The sequence below is a fragment of the Numida meleagris genome, chromosome 14 (assembly GCF_002078875.1).
Source record: "Numida meleagris isolate 19003 breed g44 Domestic line chromosome 14, NumMel1.0, whole genome shotgun sequence".
Taxonomy (NCBI): Eukaryota; Metazoa; Chordata; class Aves; order Galliformes; family Numididae; genus Numida; species Numida meleagris.
In genome coordinates this window covers 8797024-8820728 of record NC_034422.1, presented here as the reverse complement: position 1 = coordinate 8820728, position 23705 = coordinate 8797024, and the positions used below count along the sequence as shown (strand labels likewise).

Below are 23705 nucleotides of genomic sequence, written 5' to 3'. Positions count from 1 at the left end.
ATTTTCCATGGAACAAAAGATGTAAGAGGTGAGTAAATAGGTAGTAAAACGTGGGTATGAAGCCTTTGCAGGTTCCCTTCTGCTCTGGAGAATGAATCAAGCCTAATGTATGTAGGGGGAAGAAGATATAGCGTTGCATTTTGACAAGTTGTGCCTTTTTTCTGCCACCATCAGTAAAGAAAAAAAAAAAAGGCTCCTTTATTGTCACCAATGGCTATGATTGACCTGTCTGATCAGCTGGACTGGATTTGTTATGGTGGCTCTGGGCTAGTGGTTTATGGGATAACGTGCTGTCTAAGCTCTCTATACATGCACACCCCAGTTATCCTTCACACACCTCTGCTACTCCTTCATTCCCTGTTCTTCTCTTTCTTCCCTCTGTGAGGCAACCGCATCTTGCTAATGATCTGTCCAGGAAACATGTTATATTTCCCTCCTGTTTATGTGACTGTGGGAATGTTCATTCCCTCATCAGTTACTTCTGAGATCCTGTGAAAAAGTATGGTGCGGGGTAACTGGAAATCAGGCATGCAAATGAAGAGAGATATGTGTTGTTTCCAAAATACATTTCTTTCTAGGATGTAAAAAGGAGAAAGTTCCCTTGTTCAGAGTCTTTCTCACCCAAAGCTATATCTTGGAGAGGAGAGAAGGAAGAGCTAGTGTTCATGTCATTGCCAGTGATTTTAAGTGTTCCCACAGGAGATCCTGCATGTACTTGACATGGGCTCATTTGTGTGTTGGTTGGTTGCCTCCATTCCCATCGGTGCCTGCTCTCCGCTTTATCTCACTTCCTCAGTGCCTTCCTACTCCTATCAAACTTTAAAATGGCATTTTTTTGACTAATCCTTGCTGACATTAGCGGCCTTAATCATAGCTCATGTTGAGGTTGGGAAGGCTTCTCAAGCAAGGAATGTTCAGTCCCAGAGGTCATGGAAACCAGCCAGGAATTTCTGCTCTCCCACTCCCAGGGGCATGAAGAGCCTGCAGAAGAAAAGTTGAAGGTGACTGTTTCCTTAGCTGAAATGTCATTGACCAGAATTTGAGATGTTTTCCAAGACACTTAGAGATTGAGAGAGCGGTTTGGGAAATGAGTGCTGTCTTGATGGGAAAGAAGTGATGGTTTCAAATGAGAGTCCAATAACATAATACAGAAAAGTGTCATCTGAAGAAAGAAATCATCAGGCATTGTCTTCTCAAGACTTGGGAGCCTGTTTTTTTTCCTCCATTTGATATATGTTTGCAGCTTGTTTGTTGAGAGAGCTGGATATTCAATGCCCAGGTATCGTTTCTTGTATATATGAACACAAGTTGTCAGAATGGGCTAAAAAGTTGTCTGATCTCTGAGGATAGTGTCTTACTCCAAAGAAAATTGGTGACAGTGGGACTAAAGTTCTCTCTTTCATATAAGAAGGATATCTTAACAGCACTCATGGGAGGAAGGACATGTTCAACCTAATAGGATAATGGAATAATATGTTGAATATATCAGCTTTGACACAGACCAGCTGGTGGCTGTAGACACAAATAATCTAAGGAAAACAAATTTTGAAATATTTCAGGAAACGGCTATACGCATACAGTGCGCTGTGTGTGGGGTGACTTCTGTGTACGAGAAAAAAGATAAAATCCCCTCTCTTTGGCTGTGGGTGGAGTGTCCCACTCATTCCAGGAAAAGAATAAATTCCATATTTAATAATAGTTGGGACTGTAAATTCACTACAGTCTTCTCCTCTGGACTCACAGAATTCTCCTCTGTGAGGCTGGACCAAAGGTCCTGTATGGAGTCAAGCTGGTAAGCAAAAAAAAAAAAAAAAAAAAAAAAAAAAAAAAAAAAAAAAAAAAAAAAAAAACCAAAAACCCAAAACCAAACAAAAAGCTCTTCTAGAGCTACTATTAGAAATTTCCTTAGAAATTACTGAATACTAGTTTTTGCTCAGCAGGAAAGTTATGTCCACCAGTAAATCCTCTGCAGTCTCTTCCTTCTTTCTCCTTCCGTTAGCTTTTGTGTTTCTAGTCTCTGGTCTCCCTAGACTGCTGTCTAACAATGAAATGAAATGGTTAACATGGACTTTTTATTTTATTTTTCCTTCATAAAGCCACTGAGAATGAGTTTTGCAGCCCAGTGAGATACTTAGGTAGAACGTAACTGCTCTTCTCAGATCTTTCATTTCAGGTTCTTTACAGACTTCAGCAGATACTGTTTCAGCTGCTCCATTCTGTTCATGCATAGATTATTTTCTTTGAAACTGTGAAGGATATAAATGCACTTTTATTCCTAAATTAGAGCTCAGATCAGATCCTGAACTGGAGTGCATCAAGCAAACCACAGCTACTTGGTGGATGGATGCATTACCGTATAGATAGTATGATTCTTTCAGTGCCTCTCTTGGGTTAAGAGTTGTGTATTATCTTCAGGCAATGTGTAAATTCTGTACTTAAACCCAGCTGCACAGGTTTCAGGGTGTTGTGTGACATCCGTAGTAAATGGCTTCGCGTTCACTCTTCTGTGGCTAAGAATACCAAGACTTGAAAGATAGTATCAGTGATACAAGCTGCTGAAGAGTCTTTGAAAGATGCTGGAGATGCCTTGATGCCTTGAGGAGGCCAGTCAATTCTCACGCTGGTCACTGCAGATTTCCTCTGCCTCTTTCTTTCTCTCATTATTATTATTTTCAATAGTTTTTTTAGCTCATGCCATTGCAAGTCAGCAAACGTGTATGCGTTTGGGCAGAGGGATAGAGGAATGTGCTACACTCTTCATAGAAGTAGCTTCCTTCTTCCTCATCTGACAGCAGGGTGTCAGCAGCAAGTATCGCTTTCTTTTGAAAGAATGGCTTGGTAAAAGGTACACTAATGAGATATATTCCATTGAAGAGTTATTTCTGGCACAGACAGAGCTGGAAGGAAGTCAGCATTACACACACACACACTTTGGCCTGGGAAGGTCTGAGAACCCTTTAAGTACTTGGCTCAGAAATGGCTCTCTTCCTTTTATCTGGGAGATTTCTGCTTTCCTGTTAAGTTAATTAAGCTTCTGTTTTGTCTTCCTCATGCCCTTTTGCCAACATCTAGCTTTTTCATGAGGACGCTAGTTCAATAACCATCATTTATAGTGTCAAGCTTAGGTTACTACTTTTTTCTGCCAGATGCAGCTGCAGCTATCTTCCCAATTTCACATGTTGCTGTGAGCCAGAGATACTGGCTTTCTCTACTCAAATGTGCCATTGAGGCCTCACAATCTCCCCTCCATGAGCTGCCCTTAAAACTTGTCATGCTTGTCGTCTTCCCACTTTTCTGAAGAAAGCACTTGTTTACACTGAGCAACTGATTTGGATTGCAGTAAAATTTGCAGTTCAAGTGGAATATGACTTCTGATCAGCACTGTGTATGCATGCTCCCATTGTGGAACAAGAAGCTGTTTACTCAGAAGTGAATTCCAGAGCAGATCCAGTTATTCTGAAGCAGAAGTGTGCAAGCTGGATGTTAATGTAATTCCCTGTACATAAAGCCTCTGAATGCCCAAAATCTTGAGTCTGTGTTCCTGTCTGTTGGGACAAATTCAGCTGAGGGGCTGAAGCCACTTTTCCCACTCTTTATTGACTGCTCTATACAGGCTTTGACCTGCTGGAAGAATATTCAGTGCCTGTTCTAGAATTTACCCATTAAGCATCCAGTTCAGTGGGCAAGTTGAACAAATTTCCTCATTGAGTTCATTTAAATGGCATCAAACCCAAGCCCACACAATGGAAAGTATTGAGTCATTTGGCCAAACTTTTAGCCAAACCTGCTTGCCTATAGTTAGGGCTTCAAGGCCATCTAATGAGCTCTCCTGAAGCAATTTACTTTTTTTTTCCTGAAATTCTTTTCAGTGATTTTTTTTTTCTCAAGGGCAGTGTAAGCCTCCCATATTCTGCATTTGTTTTTGTCTTGGATGGCTTTGAGGTAGATGTTTGGGGTTACTTTTCATTCACCCCCTTTATAGACAGCTAAATGACTGAAGATCATCTTTTTCATGTTTCCAAAGCTCCTATTATTTTCTGTATGGTATTCCTATCAACCCTTTCAAACACTTTTTCCAAAGCGTACTGAGTTCACTTACAGCCTTGGCTCAGAAGGGAACTCCTTGGGGGTTTTCAGGTTAGCCATGCAACAGATTCAAATTCATCTTTCTCAAAAACTGATTATTCAATCCTAATTTAGACGACTGCTCATTCCATTCTCTAACAATATTCTTGCTAAGGATCTTGCAGTGTAAAACATCATGTTCCAGGCCCTGCTTCATCTCCCCAGCTCTTTTACGCTATGAAATAACTAATTTCTGTAAGAATTCAGACAAAGATTCTTCTACTATGAGGGGAGTGGCATCTTCCTCTTCCCAGATTATACCTAAAATTCATTCATTTTGTTGTAGACTACTACCCGCTTTGATGAAGGATTAGAGCACTCTATTTATAGTAGGTGCTTAAAGACCGGGCTTCCTGGACCAGTGGAAAACAAATGCACCAGATTTTATTCTTTTGTTCTTTTAATAAACTGTCCGTGAGATTCTTCCCCTCCCCTCCTTTCCTGCTGGTTTACTTGCATTCTTATATGTTCAGTGTTTTTCTCCTCCGTCTTTGTTCCAGTTTATCAGCAATTTACACACAGTTGTTTCCCAGACTCCGTGATTTCAACAGCAAAAATAACAGTGACCTTTTGAGCCCATGAGCAATCGTGATGGTGACAGTTTAGCAGAAAGTTACAGTAATGAACAAGAGCGCTACTCTTAAATGTTAGGTCATTAGATGTGTTTTATGAGTGTTTATTATCCCTTTAATGCACTTCCTGTGTGCCAGGGAGACAGACATATTACCGAGTAGAATGAAATTTTTTAATTAGCCAAAGTGGTCAATTTGTGATTCTCTTCTAGTTTACAGACACATTTCCAGGTGTGATTTAGTCAAAGCAAGCAAGCAGAATGTTTCTTGATAAAAAGGCAATAGTGCTAACAGCAGAAGAACTCTTCCAAACGTAGGTTAACTCGGTAATAACTGTGAGCTGATCTTTTCTTGTTGAATCGAAGGGAAGGAGGCAAGCAAAGTGACTGCAAACCTACATTTTGCTCCCCAGACAAGGGGTTGGTTGGGGACTCCATTGGTCCCAGGCATGCCAGAGAGCAGACAAAACGTATTGTCAACAATGAACTTCCTCAGTTCTTCAGCCACTTCCCCTTAACCAGCCTTCAGAATGGCAGGAAGCCAAGAGCAGATGACGAAGCCAACTACATGAGGTTTATAATTTGGCTGTCCTGCTCCACAGGTGATTGTACCTGTGGCTTTGATAGTCCATGGGAAAGGCCGGGGAATCCAAATGCAGACCCTAATTTTTTGTCCATATCAAAATCCTTATCTCCATTTTTGAGTTCAATTTGAATGCAGGCCCATTTCTAAAACTGATAAGAGCACTTCTAAAGATTTAATTTAAGTAGAATTAGTAAAAGAGTTCTCTGTGTGTAAGCAGTGTAAAGCTCCCCCAACTCCATTATTGCCCCAGCAAAACAAAAAGCAAAACCAAAAAGTAATGTTAGTAGCAAGAAATCCTGGTACAAATGAGTGACTTCCAGAGAGTTCTGATGTTCCTACACTGCAGCACCCCTACATCTTGTCTGTATCTGTGTATAACCCAAAGCAGGACAGCAAGGAAGTTTACCATCTTCCTTCCTGTAGCCATGTATTAAGTAGCATGAAGCTAGCGTGTACCCTCACCCTATATTTTAGCTTTTCTCTCTTACAGCCTTCCTAATTACCCTTCACGGCCTGTTGCTTGCATTTGAAATGCTTTGAATCAGGTGTCTCTGATGATAATTGTTTTTTATCGCTGTATAGACCAAAGAGATCTGTGTTTGAGGAGAAGCAATGTAGAGATCTCTTTTGCAGCACAGCTCGGTAGTTAATTTTGTGATCACGAGAAAAGAGACACGTAGAAGGTCATTTTGAAGAATGTTGCAGTGTCTAGAAAGCAAGTTTAGGCAGGCCATCAGTATCATGTGGCCTTGCAGGACATGCCTGGATCCACGTCCACCTAAATCCCTTGATAGGTGTTATTAACAAACAGCGTGACCCCATGCACGGTCTGAGACGGATTGTCCCCTTCTTGCATTAGGCACAGGATTTATTTATTCAGCTACCCTGGGGAACGTTGTGTGACCCATTTAGAGGAATGACAGCAGAAGAAAGTGTCTGGAAACATGATTTGCATGATATTAGCACTGTTTGTAAAAAGCTGAGCGCTTCAGAGAGAGTATATGTACATATTACAAACTGAGAAAGGAAATTCTTCCTCATCCGTGCCTCCTAGCTCTGATATGTGATGCTTTTTAGCCTTTACTCCTATCTTGGGTTACAGTGGAGACACTTTGTTTGTTTAAGTCTTTTCTTGGGTCTTTCCCAGCTTTAGCCTGAACTCTAGATATTTGGCTCTCAAATTCATCCTCCAGAGTGCTTCTGACTAATGCCCGGGTGCTATTGTGGGGTTTTACAGGAATTCTTGGGAGCAGTCTTACAGCACAGAGCGTATGATCCAGTGTTATCAAACCCAGTTTTAACTCTGAGTTGGTATCTGTGCAGCACAGGGCTCCATCGCAGAAAGACAGGCAAGCTGCTTTCTGTACACAGTGCACCCCTGTGGTCCTGAAATCTTTGTCTGACTTTGGGCCATCCTGACTGAGGGCAATAGAGATGGAAAGTGTTTTGGTCCTGGTAATTCAGTACTGGGAAGAAGTTTAAATACGGAGATTTGAAGAAGTCAACACCAGAATTGAGATCTGGACTCAAGCATCATACTTAGCAGATAATTGCAATGACCGAGGTGGAACATTCAGATTTAGATCCAAGCTCTCTAATATGCTTTGTCTGGGATACGGAAGGCATCTTCCTTTATTAGGTTACTTTCCTGATGAACATTAACATTTCGTGCTTTGAAGGTTTATTGTGTTGGCTGGAATTATACCTTTATATACGCGTAGTCCCTATGGAATAGCCTGATCTCCTTTCATCGCTATTAGTAATTCTAGGCTTGTCATTTCCTGTTCACGCAGTCTGGACTTCGCTGTGTTGTTGCAGGATGGTTGATACGGCGCGCAGGAAATGTACTGTTTTTTCAGATCTCAACTGTGTTCATGAGTATTCTTTTCAGGGGCTTCAGTTTTATTGCCCTGAAGTCCATTTCCTACATGTAGCACGCTTTAACGAATTACAAACAAACAACTCACCAATAGAGAAGTCAGTGAAAGTTCACACTAAGAATAGAAGCTGGAAGAGAAAAGTTCAGTTATGTGACCTTCCTCAGGAGCTGGATACAAAATAGACCTGCTGTTTTTTCTTTTAATTTGCAGTCCAGGCAGAAAAGAACTTGAATAGTTCCCAGCGAAACCCAGGCCCTTCTGTTTGTTTCTACGACTCTCCAGAAATGCTTTATTTGTTAGCTGACATCCTGAGTATGCTGATAGGGAAACAAACTTAACGTGGTTTCCTAATTTCCCTGAATTTTTGCATTGGTATCTCATTCTGTAACGTTTAAAGATCTGCCAGCCAAGAAGAGAACAAAATGTTACTGATACATGCCTTTAAAATTGGCCATTGAAGCAAATCAGGATCATCAAATGGAAAACACCATGTAACTGTCAGTCACTGCTTGTTATTGCTCTGCAGAAATATGTGCGGGAAGGGAAGGTAATCACTAAGAACAGGTTTGCTGGACCTTGATCACAAAAACAGAGACAGTGCTACACCAATGACTACGGAGCAAATACTAATAATGGACGAGTTAGTTATCCAGGCTTTTTTAAAGTTCTTTCCTTTCAAATGACGGAATTTCTTCTCTTTCTTATTCACTGTTTTTGTTTTGTAACGTGCTGTTGCCCCTCCTCTGAGCTGATCTTGGAAATTCCCCCAAAGACTGAAGGGCTCTTCTTAAGGCCCTCTGCCTCAAGGAGCTCCGTCCCTCACACAGCACCAGGAGCATCACTGCACCATTTGGGTTAAAAAAGGAACAATCACATCTCAGAATGCCGTGACGACACCTGACTGTCCCTGTGCACTTTCTGTTTAAAGTTCAATATTAGACACTCTCTCCATGATATTCTTTTTTTGGCCTAAAGGGCTTAATATTTAACTGAGAACAGCAAACAGCTGTAGATGTGAAGAGCTGAACGTCGTTATATCCTCTAGAAGATTCATAAAACAGTGCTCTTTTCTTCAGTTAGATCAAGGCCTTAACTTGTTCTAGCCTTTGTTGGACATTAACTTTGGTTTGGGGATGATATTCTGTTGACATTTGGTCTCAAATCTATCTTGAGGGCAAAATTATTTTTTACTCCTGGCTCGTGATCAGAGTCTTGCTGCAACTAAAATGGACACGCACACATCCGTGAAAACTATTGTCATTTTATGATCTCCTTCCTATTTCGAAGCCTTTTTGTTGAATGCTGTCGTCATAAAAAGCTCCTGAAGATGTTCTGCTTTTAGATTAGTTATTTCTGAGGCTGCAGAGCTGCCCCAGAAGTGACAAGTGACCTGGCACGACCACGTCCACGGTTCTTTAACCCTTTGGGGCACCTCAGGTTTAGCCACCGGGCAACCTGAGGGCACCAACCCCCTCCTGCAGCCCCCAGTGCTGCATGGCTGGGTCTCCATAGTGGGGAGGCTGGGGAGAAAGGGGAGTGGCCACCAGGACCCAGCGGGGGTAAAGTCCACGGGGCTGCACGCCCAACGGCCGCTTAGTGCACCCAACGGCCAGGCCATGGCGGGAGAGCTGGAGTCACTGGAGTCGTGCCTGGAGAGGCACATCCCGCCCCAGGACCTGGCCGAGGTGAAGCGCATCCTCTACGGGGGTGAGACGAGGTGTGCTGCTGGGGATGGGCAGCCTTGGGGGTGGGGGGGAGGCAGCGTGAGGGTGGGTGGGCTGAAGGGAGGAAGAAGTACCTCACCTGTGGTGAGGTAATGTAATCTAAGAGGTCTTTTCCAGCCTTAATGGTTCTATGATTCTGAAAATAAGGGTCTGACATGAGGGAAAACAGGTTGGGAGTAGGTAGAGAGGTCCATATGCACGCGCTCCTTGATTTCTGTAGTAAATAGCAGTGTCTGGAAAGCACAATTATGGAGGAAAAGGCTGAAAGTTTGCTGCCATGCAGCTGAGGTAACGCACGACCTGGCTGCTGCCTGACTTCCCGTATCTGACAGCTGTGTGGCATGGGAGCTTGGAACAGCAGTATCTCCACAGGGCGAGGTGACATTTGTGATCGTTTTGGTCCATTGCATTGCAGAAAAGGAGTGCATCTTATCTTGAAACTTCTTTGTTCCTTATTCAATCCAGAAAACTTAGCTTGCCAGTGGCTGCTCTATCATCTGCTCAAGAAAGAGATTTTGAACTACAGGGCTATGGATTTGATGCTGCTCCAGAGCAACTGAGAAGGCCCCGTATCGTTCGAGTAGGACTGGTGCAGAACAGGATTCCTCTTCCCACAGACACAGCTGTGGCAGTGCAGGTACAGAACCAGCACTCAGGCTGTTTGCATGTACCTCTTCTTTTACTGGATGTTGATATTACAGCTCCGCCACAAAATGTCTGCTGGTTATCTGGCAGCATGGGACCCATCACTATCTCAGTACAGCACGCTGTAAGAAATTGGAGTGGCCCATGCAGCTCTATTGTTTCTCAGAACCATCCTGTTGTGTTTACCTAGTGAGCTGCCCAGCCTGCTTGCAGTTTTTCCAAAGCTAAATATTTGATCACAGATTTTGTAAATGAAAAGCCACTGCCTCTAAAATGAAACAGAAAAAATGATTTACCTGAAATCAAAAGAGGTGGCAACCTGTGGAAACCACAGTGCAGTACTTGTTTTAATTGATAAGAATTCTCTTATAGGAAAATCCATTCTGGCAAATACGGATTAATAAAGCTTTGTGCGTTATTCCTTGTCCAGCAGTGAACCAAATCTTATTACACATTGACCAACATCACGGACACGAAAGCGTGGAGATTGTGCCTATATAGAGAAATTAAAGGAAGATATTGCATTTATCAAACCTCATGGGCTAATAGTTTTGTCCACTGATGGGACAGAACATCTGCAAGGCAGTTTATTTTGGAAAGACTGCATGTCTTGAGAGCAAATAGGTAATTTGGTACATGGATCTAGTTTGTGGATTCTTCGTAGCATCTATGAGAAAGATGCCAGTTTTGTAAATTATTTTCCATTAGAAACAAGGAGGTAGCTATTTAAATAGCTGTACAGCTGCTGAGTTTGTAGGGCACTGCTGCCTTGTGTGGTATTCACTTGTTTGACACCTGAAAGTATCAATACAAAGCACAGCACCTGTGCTTATCTTTAACAACAACATTGAAAGAAAAGAACACTTTGAAACAGTGTGTTTTGACTAATTAATAAGTGCTTTGTTGTTTTTTCTTGGTAATGATCTGCTTAACTCTTAGCATAGAGGGACTGAAAAAATAGTTTGGAGTTAATAACTCATCGGGAGTGACCAAGATCCATGTGTGTCAGCAGGATTCGAAGATAACTGCAGAAACAGACTGTCCTTACCTATTTTAAGTTTTTGAGTACTTGACTTTGAATACAGATTTACATAACGCTCTTGTGCAGGTTGTTCACAGTGACCAATAAAAGTACTTTTTTTTTGCTGATTCTTTTAAGATTTTTAGCTGTTTACTAGGCAGTCAGCAATGAAGTGCCATATATTTAGATGTTGTAACCATGGAACTGGAATTCTAGTAGCTGGCTCTTTCTATTTTCAGCATCTAAATGCTTTAAAAAAAATCTATATCCAACTCTTTAGATCCCGATTCTCCTAGGGATGTAGACTTCTTGAGTTATTCCCTCTGAAAGCAAAGGGACTAAGTATAGAACAATATAAAAACAATAATGATGTGAACAAAGTTTGTAAAACCAGGCTATTAATGTATAAGTGAATTACATCATACAGATTTTTTTGTAGCATGACACTTCTTGCAATTAGGTGGCTGCACTGCACAGACGAATTGAGGAGATTGTGGAAGTAGCTGCAGTGTGTGGGGTCAACATCATTTGTTTCCAGGAGGCTTGGAGTGAGTATTTTCTGTGACTCTTTGTTGATTGTCAGAGGTCAAGTTCCTTCTGTTTTAACAGGTATCCTGTACTGGATTTATGTCTTTTAAGCAAACAGCAGACGTCTTCCCAGTATAACAGCTGGATGTTACTGGTTTGATTTCTGAAAGGAAAAAAAAAAAAAAAACACCAAAGAATCTTTGTTGGCAGAACTATATAGAATATCTCCACGAAGTCTGCTGTGTTGAAGGCTGGATTTGCTACAATGGTGATATTTATAGGCATGCTTCATGTTACCCGTTGTGATCTTTTCCTTCTATTTTTCCTTCTAAAACTTCGTTTCATCTAGACAGATACTTTAAAAAAATAAATAAATCTAATTTTAATTAAAACGGGGTATTTGAGGCTGAGCGGATTCTGGAGGCCAGAATCAAAATGAAGGTCTAAATTGTGAAAATGGGTTATTCACAGAAACTGTACTCTGATGGCAGGGGTTTATTTTGGATCTTTGCTTCCAGTAAGACTGTCTTCACTAAGCACATTGTTTCTCTTCTGCTTTTGTCTGTGTGGGTCCAAAACTCCTCATCCTTGCTAAAAATATTTTTAAATAGCTTTTTCCTTTAAACAAAGAAAACAGTTGAATCATTTGGAAGTGTTTGATTTTTATCTGTACTCATGGAAACAGAAACACCTCTGTATTTCTCAAGCGACATGAACACTCTTGTAAATTTTGCCATGCATTCATGTTTTCCAGCCATGCCCTTTGCTTTTTGTACAAGAGAGAAGCTTCCTTGGACTGAATTTGCTGAGTCAGCAGAGAATGGGCTAACAACAAAATTCTGTCAAGAGGTAAAACGAACAAATAACCCCCAAACCCTCCCCAGCTTCCCCATCAATCCAGAACCACCACTGATTAGGTTAAATTTCTTCTTTATGGTAGTGGTAACGATGAGAAATGTGTAATACTCTAAAATCAGTTTTCACCTTCTTTAGAATCCTAGAATGGTTTGGGTTGGTAGTGACCTAGAGAACGGCCAAAGCAATGCACAAGATGAAAACTTCTTTTAATGCTTCTTTATGAACCACAAGTGAAAATAATTAATTACTGCAGGTCTGCATGTTATAGAGGAATTGTGTTCATTTGTGCAGCTGGCGAAGAAGTACAATATGGTTGTGGTATCTCCAATCCTGGAGCGAGATGAAATACATGGAGGAACTCTGTGGAATACTGCAGTGGTCATTTCTAACTCAGGAGCTATCCTTGGCAAAAGTAGGAAAAATCACATTCCAAGAGTTGGAGATTTCAATGAGGTAAGATGCAGTAGTGTGATCATCAAGCTCGTCTTACCGTGCAGCTCTTGTTTGTGTCACCATGAATTGTATCAGTCGTATTGGCAGGAAATGTGACGTATTTCTAGAAAATGTGGTTTGCTAAGCACCACATTGTTTTTTCCTCAGGTGAAAATGTATGAAGATAATTTATCAGAAATAGAGTGTGATGACTGTTAAAGCACAAACGTTGAATCTGTGCCATATGCTCTTCCTTGCCTCATGGAAACCACAAAAGAATGGAGGATCTTTTTAAAAAAAACATTTATCTTTTAAATCACAGCTTCTTTGTGTTAGTCGTGCAGGATTGGCTCAGTTTTTACTTGTGTGCATGTTGAAGTTACTTTAATTTGGAGAGCATTTGTTTCATGGTTCGTGTGTGACATTTTTTATGGTCTTGATCTCTTTCTCCCTGAAATCGTCATAGAAATCACAGTTCTTTTGTAGTTATTCAGTGGAATCTCTTAATTCATTACATTTTTGATTGCATTTCTGGTTTATGGCACTTTCTGTTTACTAATCACATTACTTCGACTGAAGCCCACACGAGTTTTTAAGGCTCTTCACCAGAAATCGGCTTCAGAAACTAAACTAGTAAAGGCAATGTCAAAAGAAAACTGGCTGATCTGAAATGAGTTCATCCATCCATAGAACTATCGGAAGAAAGATCAAGATTAAAAATTAACCAAAAATCTAAAAATACATTGTCCTACCTTACTTAATCTCTCCTTGTCAGTTTAAGTGAGTGATTAACAGAGCCATTTCTTCTAAGTCCTGCTGTCTGTATGCTTACAGTTGCTGTTGTTGCCTGTCTCAGTGCTCCAGTCACTAAACTGAGGCTTCAGGATCAAGACTTAATAATTTGAAAGTTATTTTATCTTGAAGCTTTATATTCAAAGACCTCTGGAAGTTGACCTGGTCTCCTGGGCCTGATCGGGCTGGTCTGGCTTTCTTCAGAGGAGGGTGTTAAGGGGTTTCCACACAATGGATTTTTGGCACAGATCTGTCAGTCACCAGTGTTGGCTTCCATCTTTAATAATTATGTTGATTTTTATTATTATTTTATCAGAGCTGCCTTTTAGAAAAACAGTATTAGACAATGGGTTGTAAAGCATCAACAGATTCCAAAAATATTTGTGTTTACAGCTGTGAAACTGTAATGAAAGAAAGGCATTTTAAAAGTTAGAAACTACTTTTACTTTTCCACATGAAGCATAAATACAGCTTCACTGAGTGTTTTGCATAATTCTGAATTAAAGAATTATCACAAAGCAATCTATTATATTGCTAGTATGCTATAATGATTTGACATTTCCTGTTAGAAGAGCATTAAGTCCATTTTCTTTTGAGCTGAGCAATTCTGATTGAGGAATTTTAGCAACAGCTGAGACTACAGGGAAGGATTATGCTCATCTCTGTTATTTTGATGTTTTTTTCTTTATCAACAAAGCTAACCCCTAAGGAAGGGTTGAATTTGAAATTATTTCTTTTATGGCTTGTCTCTGTGGAGCAGATTGGGAAAGGATCCTTGTTAAAATCATCCTTGATGAATCAGAGAGAACTAAATGGACAGGGGAAAGAGATTGGTCTCTAACCTATTCCGCCGTGTGTGGGAGGACATATAAATAAACAAAAATCAATCCTTCTTGAGACATCACAGTTTGTTGCTGTGGAGATGATTGTGACCTCTGGTGGAGAATAAAGAATAAGAACTGATGAATTCCCTGAAGCGATGACATTCTTGTTTTTTCTTCTCCTCTTGTAATAAAGGAAAACTGAGAATAGAAGAAAAAAAATGGAAATGTATTCCATCAGCAGAATTGTTCTGGAAGAGGATTATGTGAGTGCCCACCACATGGCATGCTCTCTCAGCACATGAAAGGAGATAAAATCTGTGCCCAGGGGGCTGCGTGATTTCACGAGAGCTGATAAGAAATAGGAGCCTGTCCCGTTTACTGGGTGGAGCGAGCCTCTTGCCCCTTTACTTCAGAACATGACCCTTAGCCACTTCCATCACGCCATTCTCTCACACTTAGATGAGATCCTGGTTGTTCTCTGGCAGTAACTGTGCTTGCTCACGTTGGGCCAGATGTTGTGTTCAGTTTCCTTCAATACCAGCGGCAGCAGTTGATTCAGTGGACAGACAGTTTCAATAAACGTTGTTTTACAATGCACCTTTCTTGTTTGGTAAGGGCCACACCCCACTGGGTCACACTGTTGGATTATGTACTTGCTTTGCTGTCTCTGAGATCATCACCAAGGGATGCTGTTAGCAATAACTGGCCTCTCTGCTACATTTCCAGTATCTGCAGTCATTGTATTAGGGGTGTTAGAGCAATCCTGTCTATTCCTGTTTCTTATCTGTTTGTGGATCTTTTATCAATGCCTAATCCCTTCTGAATCTGCTGACACTCCTTGCTTTCAAAAACTGGTAGAAGCACGTTCAAGAAGTGCACTGCCTGCTGCTGAAAAGTAATTATTTTGGTTTAAATCAGATATGAGTGTTATTTCAGTGGCTACCGCTGCTCTTCTGGGATTTCTGTATTCATCTTATCCACTGCCTTTGTGATGCTGTAAATCTCATTCGTAATCACCCTCAGCCTTCTGTCTGCAGATCAAAGAGATGCAGCCTTTTTAGTTGCTCCTCAAAAGGCAGCTGTTCCATCCCCTTCATCATTTCAGTCAACTTTGCTTATTCTGTCTCTAATATATGCTCGCTGAGATGGAAGCACTGGAACTGCCCAGGCTGCTCAAGCTGTGGGGCATGCAGAATTAATGTAAACCAGCAATACTGTGTTTTCTTCTACATTTCAGATGCCTGAGATTTTCTTGGGTTTTTGATTACCACTGTACACTAAGCAGGCAGCTTTCAGTAACTCTACACATACCTTTCCCCTGTGTCTGTATCTGCAGATTTCGTTTGGAGTTTGTCTCTCTTGATAGCTGTTAATGATGCCCTACCCTTGCCTTCACCAGCGTCTTTTACAGGAATTGGTGCATTTCTTACTGTGTGGGAATGTTTGACATTCTAAGACAGAAGTTTGCAGCATATGGTCAATGAGATCTTTTAAGCCAGCAATTGGCTCCAGTTTCTTTAAGGAGTGTTCTGTGGATTTATCCTGTGATTTTCCTGGTAGTTCTTTCCAACCACCTGCTAGCAATTGTCATATAGGAAATGTAAATAAGTAATCTTAGCTATACGCTGATATTACCTGGGCTATTCATAGAATTGTTGCATGTCATTACATAACAGATGAAAGCGAAAGAATTCCTTGTTCTTTAAACAGAGCATATCTTCTCTCTTTTTAATGAGACTTCAGACGATTGTAATGACTTAGGAAGATTTTGTTATGTGGTGAGAGTACTAAGAGACGTACCCAAAGTTTGGCAATATGTGGGTTGATTTCAAGCTTGTGTAGAATCTTCTAGTGCTTCCAGTTTAATGTGTAAGTCAGACAGTGCTGAGGGTGAGTGCTCAGTACCATGAGTGAAGGAAGGCAGAAAGGGCCTTGAATTGGATCTCAGTAGATCTTAGAGCCTTTTCTTGCTAATTACTCATTACGCTGGCACTGTGTGCCAAATAAAAAGTGTTGTCCTTGCTTATAGTCTCATAACTTGAAGCTGATGATTGAAAACTGTGACGTATCGAAGCAATGTTGGAGGTCTTTTTTTTTTTTTAGGAAGTCTGCCTCTGATTTTGGATCCATTTATTGATTGATTGATTTATACTTTTTCCTAGTCTACTTATTACATGGAAGGAAATACAGGACACCCAGTATTCCAGACGCAGTTTGGAGCAATTGCTGTGAATATCTGCTATGGGCGCCATCACCCCCTGAACTGGCTCATGTACAGTTTGAATGGAGCAGAGATCATCTTTAACCCTTCAGCCACCATCGGAACACTCAGGTGACATACAAGCTCCTTTAGGCTGTTACACAATTTCTATTTTATCTGAACTTCCGAGCCCCTCGCCAGGGCCTCAGGGGCACCTTGCAGAGGGCTTGGAATCAGCAGTACCACCTCTTTGTTCTGCCTTCATGAAGGATTTTGCATTCTCCTCCATCTGCGATTTTGGTCTATCGAGCTGTTTGCAGTCACTGGTTCTCTTCCAGTACTTCAGTTGCACATCTTCAGGTGTTTGGTCTCTGAGATAGTTAACCAGCATCCAGCTGGTCTTCTGAAAGCTAACAGCATTTAGATTGTCTACTAATATTTTTGTTTTATGATAGGCTGTAGTAATTTACATTCAGGTTTAGCTGGCCAGATGATTACGAATCCATCACCTGGGAGCCAATAAGTACGGAATCAAATAGTCTTCATTCTCTGTCATTGAAACTGCCCTTGGTAATTTTTAATGTGGAAGATAGGATCTCACTTAGGTTGCATAACGTTTGAAAATGGCCTTTGAAAAGAGTTCCATGAATGCACAATGCTTTTGGGGCATTCATTTCACTACTAGAATAATGTTTGTGATGTTTGTCTACTTACATCCCATTAAGAGGAGAGCAAATAGAAATTACCCCGTCGTCATGCAGCACTTGATTGGTACTCTGGGTGCTTCGGGCTCTCCTAATTATTGGCTTTCACTTGATTGTTTTTAAGCCCATAATTTTTACTGCAGGAAGAGGACTCTTGAGACCTATGTAGAAAACTGTCTCAGGGGGTAGCTTCTTGTCTATAGCCTTTTCTTCCTATCTGATTTCTTCTGTGAAATTGTAATTTGCCGGAGCTTTTCAATAAAATCTCTTTTTCTTAGAAGAGCTGGCTGCCAGACTCAAAGCAATTGAGAAAAAAGGCAATAAACCAACTCCTTTCAATCAGTCCAGTGACCTTCTCTTGAGTCTGACTGGGAGATTAATGGCAGTCAGACACTTGCACCTTGAGTACCTTGCATCTTGTTGTAGTACTCAGAATCTGGCCTGTACATGCTGTCACAGGAGTATACAACATCACTTTTGTTTTGGAGCTCTAGGTAGTTCCAGACCTCCTATTAGCTGATCTGATAACTGCATATCAAACTATTTAATAAAAAGAGGATCGTTTCAGTTTTAAACATCAGTCAGAAATGAAGCACCTGTTGGAAAATAGGTGTGGAAGAGAAGGAGCTGTTTAATTCCTTATTTCTCAGTTCTTGGTTTTATGTAAATTTCAGGAGATTCTGATTATTGAGCAGGATCGATCTCAGTAGCTAACTTTGGCTTTTTTTGGTAGAAAACGTGCAATGCTCTACACTCATAATCTCAATCTAGCTCTGCAGTAGACAGTGAATGCTTGCCTTCTTTTCTGTGCATTGCAGCGAGTCCCTGTGGCCAATTGAAGCACGAAATGCTGCCATAGCTAATCACTGCTTTACGTGTCCCATCAACAGAGTGGGAACGGTGCGTATCTTCACTTTATTTCATAATTCAAGTAGTTTGGCATGAGTTAATCCAAGGTAATGAATAACACGAGAACACCTTGATTCCTCTGCTGTGTAAGGCCCCTTCTCTCAGTGTCTATAATATGATTTGAAGCTGAGCAGTGGTACAGTGATTGAGAGCTGCCTTGTTGCTGGCAGTCTACTTCTTGTTGCAGCTGTTTCCTATTATGGAGCTGCATTCTTTGTAATAAGTGCTCACCCCTTTTGCTAATCCCCCTGATTTCTGTGGCAAAATGACTCTTGTTTTAGCCAGAAGGACCGAATATGAGGCATATCCTTAAGTCAGGTACACTGCTGTTTGCTGTTATCCAGGTCGTACCTCCTTCTGGACACAGAAATGCTATAATCAGAGATAATGTTGCAAACAGGAGGTCATTCCTGCTTTCAGATTCATACAAATATCCTAAGTATGTGTTCTTTTATAAGGTTCTTTGCAAAAATCCATACTTGTTCCTGCAGTTATGCGAATGCCTTTGCCACATTCCATCATCTGTAGGAATGTGAATAATGAAATGTTTCTTCTTTTGCCCTTTTTAGAGTTGTGATGAGGTGTGTTTCCCAACACGTGTGAACAACAGCCAGTGGTACAAAAATTGATTGTTCTCTCATCAACCCACCATAAAAACTAGGCCCCTCTGATGACTCCCTATAGATGATCAGGAAGGTCTTAATAGATGGACATAAACTTCCCCAGTGAATGTGGTAGACTAGCAAGGTTTTCTTGAATTAAATGGAACTATACTGCCACCTATGGATTCCTTCTTTTTCACAGGAATACTACAAAAATGCCTTTACTTCTGGGGATGGTGGAAAAGGTACGTTCCGAAATTGCATGCAGTGCTTGCATAAAGTCTGAAGGATGAGAGCAGTGTCTGTCCCATGACAGTTATGTTAGCTATGCTTAAGGCTGCTGTTTCGTAAGCTGTAGATGAGAAGCCCTTCCTATTAAAGGTGGTGGTACCATGGTATGTGGTCACCAGGAGTTCTTAACTGAGGTTCCTACATATGAGCAGAGGGCTAAGTCTTGGAGTCGGTGCAGTATTGTGGGACTGGAAGACAGAAATCCCACAGATTATCCTGTTATACAGCTTTAGGATTATTAACCTTAATAGCACTAGCCTGCATCACCAGCCAAGCCATTTTGCCCTGATTCATAGATCTGCTGGGGGTTAAAGAAAAGCATATAATTACGTGAATGAGACTGAAGAGCAACATCTGTATCATGACTAGCGAGAAACTTAGGTCTAAAGGGTTTTCCATGGAGAAATATTCTTGGCTGATTCCATTCTGTTTTTCATGACTTTCAAGTAAGCACCGGTTGAAAGTATTGCAGGAAAAAGAAAAAAAAAAAACAACACAAAAAAACCCCAACTGGTTATAGTTAATAAGTAAGAAAGAGAAAACAGTGTATGACAGTACTGCTATTCTTCATAGGCCTGAAGGAAAAGGTTCTGAAAGTTAATAAGTGCATGTTTTGCCATTTGACAAATGATTATTCAAAGAAGAGCATGAAATTTACATGTGTATGCATCACGTGTGCTGAAACACTGTAATTTGTCCTTTGACAACCATGACTGCCTCTGGTTTAATCTGGTGTGGACCTGAGCCCTTTTTTACCCAGTTTTGGTGCTAGGTGTTGATGGCAGCTGCATCAAGGTTGGTGCTATCCATCACACAGCTGTGCACCGCGTGTGGCTGCTGGTTGGCACAGTCTGGAGCTGTACAGTATGAAGTACCATGCCTCAAATTTCCATGTTTTCACCTCTGATCTTGTATTAAAAATTAAATGTGTGCATCTCTGACTGTGTTGGAAGTTAATGATTTGACAATTAGCATTCAATTAAACTCTTGCTATCATTTTTTATTTATTTAGGCATTTAGTGCAGCGGCTTAGTAATGGGAAAGCATAATGCATTATTTAGGAGCAATGCAGTTAGTTTTTTTTATATTTGATAGATTTGAAAGCTGTACTGTGCACAGAACGTAATTAATGGTCAAACCTGCAGTTATCTTAGGGTTGTGCTGTGAACTGCTAGGGATGAGATATTGCTTAAAGCACGGTAAGGGAACAACCACAAGAAGTTGAGCCAACTACTGTGGGAAACTGCATGTGAAGTTGTCTAGTTCTTTGCAAACATTACATGCTTATTAAACATTTCTTTAAGCACACCATGACTTGGGCCATTTCTATGGCTCGAGTTACGTAGCTGCACCAGATGGCAGTAGGACCCCAGGACTCTCTCGTACTCGGGATGGACTTCTTGTTGTAGAGATGGATCTAAATCTTTGCAGGCAAGTCAGTGACAAATGGAATTTTAAGGTAAGCCCAATTATAAAGAAAAGCCTGTTTTTAAGAATAATTCATGTATGACATTAGAGCAAAGAAACTTTCCTAGCAGTCGTATAGTGTTACAACAGTTACAAGGCAGCCTTTTTTCAGCAATCCACAACTTAAATTGCGGAACTAATGTAATGTTTTGGAGGATGTTGTGGAGGCTAAAGGTATAAATGGATACAGAAAGGGAATAGCCAAATTCAGGGAAACTAGGGCTATAGCCTTGAAATGAAAAGCTTAGCCTTTGGTCCTCAAGAGCCAGAAGCTCTGAGGACCATTAGGGGAAATATATGTGGTTTTCTTATGCAGTGTACGTAAACGTTTGCCAGTGAGCTGAGATGGACCTTTGATCTGACCTTATGTGGGAGTTGTTTATGTTCCTATGGGCCTTTCTTGTCAGTTGCAGTGACAGTTCTATATATATATTTAAATGTGCGAAAATCTTACGGTGATAACTTTCTGAACTGGGGGACATGCACGTGCTACAGAGGAAAAAAGAAGCGTAGGTTCTTTGAAGCATCCTGACATGCTTCTGAATTATTCTCAGCCATATCAAGGCAATTGCAAGCCTTTCTATGTGATGTTAACAAGGTTTAAAGGTTACTAATATTACTTTTGAATTCTCAGCCAAAGCAACCTTGGATCGTATTGGTGGTAGGCGGATGGTTGGACTAGGTGATCTTGGGGGTCCTTTCCAACCTTGATGATTCCATGGTTCCATGAATTTGGGGTACCTTCTCCAGCCACAGTGCTAGTTTAAGTAGTTCCCACTTCAAAAACAAACAAACAACAAAAAAAAACCACCCTCTAGTTTCTTCTTTTAACCAGATCAAGTTTGCGACAGGCCCTACAAATAATCTGTTGGCACAACCAATGAGGCAAGGCACAAGCAAAAGGAGAAAATAGGGGGCAACATCTAAAATAGGTCTTGATGAAGAAAACCTCTTCCTCGACAGCGGGATTCTTCCATTCTAGTCCTCAGTACTGCTAGGCACGAGAGTTCTTTCCTGTCTGCTCTTAAGATAAGCATGATTTGAAACCTGACAATAAGTACAGTAGAACTCCTGGCTAGGACCCATCACAATGGACGTAGGTTCTTCAGCAACACTACTAGTACTTAAAACAGATAATCATTTGCAAACAATGTTGACATTTTAGTTAATCACTTCTTAGCTAGAGCTGAATTTCTCTATGAGTGCTGCTCATTTGTATATAGGCATTAAATGCAAAAGTAATGTTGGGTCCTTTTCTGTACAGAATTGATGTGATATTTTGCAGGTGTGTGGTAGGCATCTGGTTGTTGGCCCAACGGACTTAAATTCTGCTGTGAAATCCCCAGTCGTGCAGGCATTCATTTCGTTCTGCTTTACCACTGAAATCTTAAGCCATCTTTGCAGAACAGAGATGTGATGTGTCAGGAAGCATATGGAGCATTGCTTGTAAGAGCTTAGTAGGGGCATCCAAACAAAAGAATTGTATTGATTAGGGGAAAAAAAAAAGCAGTAAAAGCAAAGCACTGACCTTTAGCTGTCTTGTATAGGATATTTTTATTGTTATTTTTAATTCAGTTGTCGTGCTCTCAGCACATTACAGTTTTCTGTTGATGGTGTACATTGCTATAGTTGGTCTTTTGGCACGTGACGCATAGCTGTGGCTTTTGTTTATACGACAGGGGATATCTATATCATTTTCCTCTCATTTGTGGCCAAGACAGAGGTAGTGCTTTGATATGAGGAGAATGAGGAATTACAAAATCATCATTTATCTACTCCAGAAAACCTTTCGTGGTGCATAGGTGCTTATTTAACTTGTTCCAGTATCTGCTATTTACATCCCATGACACCTGAAAGGGACATCAGTAGAACTGAGATTTATCAGCAGCAAAACAGATATACAGATTGTCCTCATTACGTGCTGGCAAGAAAGAAGCAGTTCACATTGCAGACTGTGCACTCGGGAAGAGGATCCCAGAATGTAAAGTGCTGTATCTCAGTATCCTAGCTTACTGCGTCATCCAAATCAACAGTATTTTGTGCTATTAAGAGTGAGTGTAAACCAAATCCCCTCCATGACAGATATGCACACTTCCTGCTGGCAGTAGGGTGAATCAGTTGTCAAGGACATAATACAAAGACATAATTGCAGGTACGCTCCTTTTCTATCCTTGACATAACTGACTTGAAAGTGAATGTTGTTGATGAGTGAAAAAGCAAGCTTGCTTTTCATATGCAGCTTTAAGCTATCCAGGATATTAATAAATAGCCTTAATTGGTCAGCAGGCTTGAAGGACTTTCCCTTTGGAGGGTTTGCTTTTTGACTGAATTATCATCAGTCAGTTAAATAATATGCCTACATAAGAAAAAACCCCACGTGGTAGATACTGCTTTTTCATAGAAGTACTTCCATGGCTAACAGAACTGAAGCTTTGATTTCCTTTTCCAGATGACTGGTAGATATGAGATGTACGCAGACAAGCTCGCTGAGGCAGTCCAGCCTTGTTTTACACCCAACATAATCGGAGAGTAAGAGAGATCAGCTCAGTACCAGCAAATGTTACACAGTAAATGGAAAGGTACGACTTGGCCAGAGATTCGCCATGAATTACAAGCTGTTATTTTCATGTTATTTTAATTCTCTGCAGCCTAATTTTAAATAGTGGGGTTCAAAGCTGTGTTGAGTAAAATAATTTTAAAATGGGTTCTGTTTGTTAGTTTTTTATTTACACTAATGATTCTGACCTTCTGTTCCTTATTAGAACTATATGCAGCGAAGAATACGCTGGTACAAAATGATGATGGCATTTATCCAGGATTGTGTACAGGGTGCATAGTTTGATGGAGGGGTTGAATTCAAGAGGAGATAAAATAGTTTTACAAATGCTTTTTAATGCATTGCATTGCGTGTGTCTGTTTGCTTCTGCTTTCCAGTTATTACACTCTACCCAAATGCATAATTTAAGGAGAAAGGAGACATAAATTGTTTTCATGGTTTTTGGTTGGTTTTTGTTGTTGTTGTTTGTTTAATTGCCAACCATCTAATGCAGTTCTGCTGGAGCTAAATAATGTCCCATACATGCCCTAGTTGTCTGAATATCTGTGTGTCCTGTAAACCATCACCACTTTGGTTCTTTTTATTTCCTAACACACTGTATCTATTTCAGCCATAGCTGGACCAGTGCCTTGGATGGGCTCCTTCAGGGTCCAAAAGCAAGGCTGCAGACCAATGCTTTTAACATCTCCAGTAGCTTAGTGCTGTGCTGTGAGACAGAAATGGAAGCAGTAGCTCAAGCACAAGCAGGGCTGGTGCAGTTGCCTACTTTCCTTTGTGAACAGAAAGCCACAGAGCTGCTATTGGGGATCATATTGTTAATAACAACGCATGGACTATTGTAGGCTCTTCATGTATACGGAAAGTTTGTTTTGTAGAGCCCGAGTGATGGAGTAGGCATTCAAGTACAGAAGGAATACAATTTGCAGCTTAGTCATTATGAATTTACATCTGAAACAAATATCTGATCTCCTAAAAAAGAGAAAGAAATA

The 23705-nt window shown here is 40.7% G+C and overlaps 1 protein-coding gene across 2 annotated transcripts; it reads left to right on the top strand.

The window, feature by feature from the left end:
- UPB1 (beta-ureidopropionase 1) lies at nucleotides 40-23664 on the top strand. 2 transcript variants are annotated; one of them, XM_021412861.1, is made up of 11 exons: nucleotides 40-8879; nucleotides 9352-9523; nucleotides 11013-11100; nucleotides 11835-11929; nucleotides 12230-12391; nucleotides 16149-16318; nucleotides 17709-17790; nucleotides 18604-18646; nucleotides 19997-20151; nucleotides 22609-22738; nucleotides 23327-23664. In XM_021412861.1, exons 1-10 carry the CDS (start codon nucleotides 8779-8781, stop codon nucleotides 22690-22692), a joined length of 1152 nt encoding a protein of 383 aa, XP_021268536.1. In that variant the 5' UTR covers nucleotides 40-8778; the 3' UTR covers nucleotides 22693-22738; nucleotides 23327-23664. The 2 variants fall into 2 exon arrangements, with proteins under 2 accessions (XP_021268536.1, XP_021268535.1); XM_021412860.1 differs by lacking the exon at nucleotides 23327-23664 and having other exon boundaries at nucleotides 22609-22864.

Coding starts and splice junctions, on each gene's coding strand:
- UPB1 (XM_021412861.1), top strand. CDS start 8,779: ATGGCGGGAGAGCTGGAGTCACTGGAGTCGTGCCTGGAGAGGCACATC. Junction 17,791..18,603: donor CCATCAACAGAGTGGGAACG/GTGCGTATCTTC, acceptor TCTTTTTCACAG/GAATACTACAAAAATGCCTT. Junction 20,152..22,608: donor GTGACAAATGGAATTTTAAG/GTAAGCCCAATT, acceptor TTCCTTTTCCAG/ATGACTGGTAGATATGAGAT.